The sequence below is a fragment of the Lolium perenne genome, chromosome 1 (genome assembly GCF_019359855.2).
Source record: "Lolium perenne isolate Kyuss_39 chromosome 1, Kyuss_2.0, whole genome shotgun sequence".
NCBI classification, from domain to species: domain Eukaryota; kingdom Viridiplantae; phylum Streptophyta; class Magnoliopsida; order Poales; family Poaceae; genus Lolium; species Lolium perenne.
The window spans coordinates 36,187,842-36,195,264 of NC_067244.2; the positions used below are offsets into that span (position 1 = coordinate 36,187,842).

At 43.7% G+C, this 7,423-nt stretch overlaps 1 protein-coding gene across 1 annotated transcript; it reads left to right on the plus strand.

Moving 5' to 3' along the window:
- Positions 1–368: 368 nt before the first annotated feature.
- Positions 369–1,724, plus strand: LOC127346766 (uncharacterized). The gene has a single exon (XM_051373037.1). It carries the CDS (start codon positions 536–538, stop codon positions 1,529–1,531), a length of 996 nt encoding a protein of 331 aa, XP_051228997.1. The 5' UTR covers positions 369–535; the 3' UTR covers positions 1,532–1,724.
- Positions 1,725–7,423: the final 5,699 nt, after the last annotated feature.

Below are 7,423 nucleotides of genomic sequence, written 5' to 3' on the forward strand. Positions count from 1 at the left end.
TTTCTAATTACCTCGCCGAATCCATTTTCTGAAAGCTGTCATTAGACAATAAAAACACCCAGCTTTTACCAAATTTTCTTCTACATGCTGTCATCACCACAAAAGAACAGAATTTTCCACTCCCTTTTCATTTGTCTCTGATACAGAAAATCTAACCAGTAATTAAGCATGATAAAGGAGAAGGTTATTGTTATTGAGTTATTGTTAATACTAAGAAAGTTGGACCGGCCGACCGGCGCCATATGTTTATCAAAAAGGCGCAAGTAATAAAGTGCCCATTTTCGAAGAAAAAAATTTATCAAAGAGGAATCAGAATATGATTGCCTTAGTAAAGAAGAGAAGATGTTGGTAAAGCAAAGTAGGTTCGATCCCTGTGCAAGAAGCTTCAGGGACGATGCCATCATAAATCACTTTAACATGCTACTGCTGATTCAGTTCCCAACCCTCCAGCCTTGGAACCAAGATCAGGCCTTACCGTTCTAAATTGTACGAGCTCCTTCCTCACGTCTCACGACCACCGTCCCGTGCAAGACCAATGGACTGGGAACCGGTGCAGCAGAATCTTGGAGCCCTCGGGTTCGCCGGCATCTGCCGGGAGACCTACCGAGTGCTCCTCCACGCCATCAGGAGCAGCGGCGGCCCTGGCGCGGCCATTCTCTCCGCGCTATTCCTCGCGCACATCGCCGCCAACCGCGCCATCCTCTCCTGGATCGTCGCCACCGATTTCGACCTCACCTCTCTCATCGCCCAAGCAGTCACCTACAGTATCTCCGAGGTCCTCTGTTTGTGCTTCCTCCTCCTGATCTCGCTAGTCTGCAACGCAATCTACGGTGTTCTGCCGTTCTGCGTGGCCACCCTCTATTGCACCGACGGCGACTCCGGCGCCACCAAACGTATCCTCACTTTCAAGGAGCGGCTCATCCACAGTTTCATCAGTGTGGTCCCCCTTGCCATCTTCTACATCGCCTTATCCACCCTCGCCTGGCTCGAGCTTCCGCAGCTTGACACTTCCGACGAGGTCGTCGTCCTGCCGCTGCAGCTGCTCGGCGGCGCCGCGTTCCTCGCCGGCGCGGCGTATGTTTCCGTGGTGTTCCATATGTCATGCGTGGTGGCGGTGCTAGAGGACGCCGTCCTCTTCGGCGCCGTGGGCAAGAGCCGCTCCCTCCTCGCCGGCAAGTTCTGGGCGGCGGCGGGCGTCTTCGTCCCGCTCGATGGATGCTTCGTGGCTTTGCAGATGTATTTCCTGGAGCTGGTTCTTGACGACGCACTGGGTCTCGGCCCCTGGTTCCAGGTGGCCGCGGGGGCGGCCATGGCCGTGGCTCTGTGGGCGGTGGTGGTTCTGACGATGGTGGCGCAGCCGGTGGTGTACCTGGTGTGCAAGAACCACCACAACGAGGTCGCCGACAATGTCCACCTCAACTTCGCCGGAGAGTACAAGCAGCTCGCCGTCGATGGCGTGGAGCTGCAGCCCGTGACAGTGCAGATCGCTGAAACGACGCAGAGCCCAGGCCAGGCCCCAGCCGGCAGTTAGTACTGACTACTGAATCTACTGATCATTACTTATACCGAGATTAGTTTCCAAGAAGATTTGAGTTAGTAAGTTGCTGCAGCAGCTTGGGTATATTAGCATTCGTATGAAACTCGGTATTATAGCATGCTTGGTTCTTGTAAATATATACTTCTGTCTACCGGTAAGTATAATTGTTGAAGTACCAGTTTACTAATGCGTGCCTCTTGGATGCATGAAGCGTACAAGTGGGCTCCTGCATCAAGCTTGTTCATTTAATTTTCCGAAAATATATATCTTTGACTCTGAAATTAACAACAACAATATTAAGCTGTAATCGGTATAAGTATTGTTACCCATACGCTTTGAAGTACTTCCGCTGTTCCAAATAAGTGTCAAGGTGGTGGGAATCTCAGGGCCACGCAGCAACCTCTACCGCAACCTGGATGCTGGGAAGCGGGCGCGGTATCCGCTCAAACCATCGGGAAGGACAAAGCTATTGCTCAAGTCAGTGGAAGCTCCAGGGCTGCGCAGCAAAATCTTCCTCAACCTGATCCCTCATGTCTCAATTGCGGGAGTAAGGTGCACTTTACTGCTCGTTGTCCTACTATTAGATGTGAGAGATGTGGAAAACTTGGGCATATCAATCAGATTTGTCAGCCAAAATTACCCTAGGAATGTACATCATCTATGTGTGGATTTCAGTCCCCTGGTCAAGTTCTTTTACTTTCCTGATTCATCTTCAAATAGGCAAGTTAAGGATCGTGCTTCGAGTATTGTGATAACTGTTCTTGAGGGTAATCCAACTTCCAGAGTGTACTTGGGTTCGAGTTGGAGATGTACGGCTAGGCCTATCGATTCCTCTCAGTTCATTATGTGTTTTCCGAATCCTAATGAGGTGAATCGTGCTTTGTTCTGGGGCAAAAAAAAAATCAGATGAAAACCTTTGATGCTGTTCTGAATTTATCTCCCTGGTCTGCTGCTATCGGAGCTTCGGGAATGCTAAACAAAGCATGGGTGAGAGTCCGAAATATTCCTCCTGAGAAGCGTTGTGATGATCATGCAGCTTATGCAGGTTCTCTAGTTGGAGTTACCTTGGAGGTTGATCAAGCTACGTTACACAAACCTGAGTACTGTAGGATTCTCCTGGGATATAGAGATATCAATAACCTTCCTGAAACAGCAGAGAGTGTGTTGGGAGATTATTTCTACATCTTTTCCTATGAAGTTGAAACTATTGTTGCTCAACGACCACCTGTGATGCGAAATGATGTAACCGTTACAAATACTTCTGTACCGTCTTCTCCTAAACGTGCCAGAACTGGTTCTTATTCTGCTGCCTCTGCTGCTTCGGGTGATGGTCAAACTGGTGATAACAGTCAGTCTGTTGGGACGGGAATCGGCAGATCCCACACTCAGGTTCTTGAAACTGTTCCTGAACGAGATTCTCATGAAGAAAGTGAAGGTTACAATTAGATTCTTATTGATACTATTGCAAGAGAGAGGAGACTAAAAAATGCTGAGATTCATGATGCTACTTTTGAAGAGGATAGTACTTTGGTTGGACATGTGTCTCCTAGGGTGGGCAAAGCCCTCCCTGATGTTGTGTCTCCTTTAGCCCTCATTACTCCAGTGGTCGAAAAAGAAGTTGTTTCAACTGTCAATGGAAAAAATATGAAAATGGTTGAGTCCTATGTTGCTGCTATGACTGGTCCTGGTTGGACATCTGAACCTGTGGTTACTGAAGTTGGAAACGGCGTTAATATGGGAGATACTCAATCTGACTATTTTGTTCAGTCGCCTCCTTCTGCTGATAGACCTGATTTGCCCCGTGAGAAAAATGTGGTGCTCCCTGGAAATGATATGAGGAACATTCTCTGCAACCCTGAAGGAAGGATGGGATCTACATTGGAGCAAGCTGAGGCCATGTCAAGGAAGAGGAATCTAGAAGGTATTCCATCTACTTCCCCCTCTACTAATTCCTTTGAGGTGCTTTGTAATTTGGAGATTATGTCTAGAGCTTCTTTGATGGGAATTGATGTGCCATCTAATAATTTTGAAAGTATTGAGATGATAAAAGAACTTGAAAAAGCTAGAAATAATTTGTCACAGAAAAATGATACTATTCCTGCATCCTCCTTTGTTGTGCATCATGATCATAGTAGAGAAACTCCTTTAAGCCTCACGTGATTAAGTCCAGATGAATTAGACGATTCCTTTACTGTTGTCAGTTCTCGAAAATCTAGGAAAAAAATGTCGAAAAGAAATGTGACTATGTCGAAACCTGTGACGAGAAGTCAAAAGAGATGTGACATATCTGCCCAGCTTCCTGGCAGATCTGTCCAAACCAAAAAAAAACCCTGATATATTTAAATGTTAGCCGGCATTTGGAATATTAGAGGGGCAGGGAAGAAAGGGATTAGCTCCTGCCTCACTGACATTATTGCTGATTATAAACTCGATTTTGTTGGTCTTCAGGGAACAATGAAAAAAGATTATAAACAAAGCTTCTTTAGAAGAATTGACCCTGGAAACAATTTCTTCTGGAAATCGATTCCATCTGTCGGTAAATCTGGTGGTATCCTTTGTGGGGCCAGATATGAGGTCCTTGAGGTTCAATCTGTAAAGTTGGGTAATTTCATGCTTTTGATGAATATGTGGGACGAAGTCAAAAAGTGTAGATGGGCTGCCATTGTGGTATATGGGCCCGCTCACAAAAATAGGAAAGAGGATTTCCTGGCTAAACTATCTTTATTTTGCCAAGCTGTTGACTGTCCTTATTTTGTTGGCGGGGACTTCAATATCTTGCGGGACATCACAAGAAAAAAATAAGCCTTGTGTTTTACCTCACTCTTCCGATGTTTTTAATTCCATTATTCATTCTCTTTATCTCCGAGGGATCTATATGTCGGGTGGTTTATATACCTGGTCGAATAAACAAAAGAATTCTACTCTAGAAAAGCTAGATAGGATTTTGATGTCTCTTGATTGGGAGCTATTGTTTCCCTTGGTGAGTGTGAAAAAACTAGTAAGAAACCAATCTGAACATAGCCCTTTTCTTTTAGATACGGGTGATAATATTGTGCTACCTAGAAATAAGGAGTTTAAGTTTGATACAACCTCGTTACAAAATGAGGAATTCCTGGAGAGAGTTTCTGAAATCTGGTTGTGGCCGGTTAACAGTAGTGACCCTATTGATGTACTAAACATCAATCTTAAAAGATTTTAAAAATACTTTAAAGGTTGGGGTTCTAATTTGTTTGGTCATATGAAGAAAAAGAAAGCTGATTTAAGAAAAGAGCTTGATTCCCTGGAACAAATGGAGGGGATAGCTGAGTTGTCCCCTATTGATGTGGTGAAAAACTCAGATTATGGCCGAGCTTTTCAATATTCACGCCGAAGAGGAATCCTATTGGCACCAACGATCACATGCAAGATGGTTGTTGCATGGTGATCAGAACACCGCGTATTTTCATAGAATCGCTAATGGAAGAAAAAGAAGAAATACTATTCATTCCCTTGACAACAATGGTGTTCTTGTAGAGGGAACAAAGGAACTTTTAGCACATGCTACTGACTACTACAAAAACCTTTTTGGACCATTGTAACCTGGTAATTTGTTCAAACTTTCTCCTAACTTGTGGAGTGAGGAGGAGATGTTAAATGAGAAAGATAATAATGACCTGACTAGACCCTTCACTGTTGAGGAAGTAAAAAATACGTTGTTTGCTATGGATATTAACCGCGCACCTGGTCCGGATAATATTCCTACGGAGTTTTACCAGCACTGCTGGGAGGTGGTGAAGGATGATATTATGAATCTTTTTTATAGTTTCTACCAGGGTTCTCTTGATGTGCAACGCCTAAATTATGGGGTGATTACCTTGTTTCCAAAGATGGCTGATGCCAACAAGATTCAGCAATTTAGGCCCATTTGATTGCTTAGATGCATTTACAAGTTGATTACAAAAACTTTGGCTATCAGGCTAGACCCCTATGCTTCCAAGTTGTTCAGGGTGCAGCAGAATGCTTTCATTAAGAATAGGTTCTTGATGGATGGGGTTTTCTCCTTGCATGAAACCATGCATCATGTGCATGTTAAAAAACAAGTTGGCATTATTTTGAAAATTGATTTTGAGAAAGCGTACGACAAAGTCAATTGGGATTTCCCGATGAGTTGTCATGAGGCAGGAGGTTTTAATCCCCTTGGGTGTTCTTGGGTCAGACAATCTTTGCACAATGGGACAGCGAGTGTGAAAATTAATAATGAGGTTTGACCCTACTTCCAAAGTGCAAAAGGTGTGAGACAAGGGGACCCTATGGCTCCTTTTTTTGTTTAATATGGTTGGAGAGTCATTGACAAAAATGGTTTTACAAGCTCAACAAAATGATTTGTTTGAGGGGTTGGCTCCTGATCTTATCGATAAAGGTGTTGCTATTCTGCAATACACCGATGATACGGTCCTTTGTTTGTCGTGTAACCCTGCAAAGGATGTCAACGTCAAGTTGTTGTTGTTTATGTTCGAGCTTATGTCGGGGCTAAAAATAAACTTCACGAAAAGTGAAATCTTCACTATCAATGTTGATATGAGGTGACGCAGTTCTATTCGGATCTGTTTTGTTGCCAGGTTGGGCAGCTCGATCCCTATGAAATATCTTGGTATGCCAGTAACTTTTACAACTTATGTGGATTGGGATTTTCTTGATGCCAAAGTGTTAAAAAAGTTGGATTCGTGGATAGGGGACTCAGCCACTCTGGGTGGGCGCCTGGTTTTATTGGATTCCAGTTTATCTAGTATCCCTTACTTTTACATGTCCATGTTCCTGTTGAAAAAAACCTTCTTGGAGAAGCTTGATAAACATAGAAGAAGTTTCTTTTGGGCTGAAAAAACAAAGAAAAGAAAATATTACATGGTTAAATGGACAAGAATTTGTCGCTCCAAAAAGAAAGGGGGCCTTGGGGTTAAAGATTTGAGCAAATAAAACATTAGTCTCTTGTGTAAATGGTGGTGGAAATTAGAGACTCAAAATGGTTTGTGGCAACATATTATTAAAGCCAAGTACCTTCGTGATAAATCGGTGGTGTCGGTCAAACCTAGGGCGCATGATTCTCCTGGGTGGTGTCGGTTAAAAACTTATTGAAGGTAAAGGAGTATTACATTGTTGGGAGAAAAGTTATCCTGAACAAAGGGAACTTGGTGAGGTTCTGGATTGATCCCTGGCTCAATGATACTCCCTTGGTTGAGTCTGTTCCTGCCTTGTTTGATATCTGTCAAGGGTAGGATTGGACGTTTGAGAAAGTCATCACTTGCGGGATGGATGTGCCTTTTAGGAGAAGGATGCCCCCTGCTATGGTTGTGCAATGGGCTCATATTAAAACATGTGCTTTAGCTCATCCCCATTCCTCTGTTGATGAGATTTCCTGGAGTTTAAATGCTAACGGTAGATTTTCTACCAAATCAGTTTATCAACACTTAGAGAGACCCCTGGCCGGCTCACACAATAAGTGGATTTGGAAAGCCAAAAATCCCTTGAAAATAAAAGTCTTCCTGTGGCAACTTTTTCAAAACTCCATCATGAACAGAGATAACCTAAAGAGGAGGAAATGGTCTGGATCACCTCTCTGTTCCTTTTGTGCTCAAAACAAAACAGCAAGGCATTAGTTTTCCCAATGTTCCAGTGCCAAGGTAGTTTGGGGTAATTTGGGAGGCATCTTAGGGACTAATCTTTGCCCTTTATCTCTTTGGCCAAGTATCACTTGGTTATGCCGGTTGTATCCAAAAGGGAAGAGATTTCATATGTTTTTGCTTGCTGCTATCTATTGGGGCATTTGGAATGTGAGGAACAAAATTATCTTTGGACATGTTATGGTTCGCTCTCCCTTGGCATCAATTGCGACGATTTGCTCTTTTATGT

Bases quoted from the DNA above. Each gene is read 5' to 3' on its own strand.
- LOC127346766 (XM_051373037.1), top strand. From the start codon at position 536: ATGGACTGGGAACCGGTGCAGCAGAATCTTGGAGCCCTCGGGTTCGCC.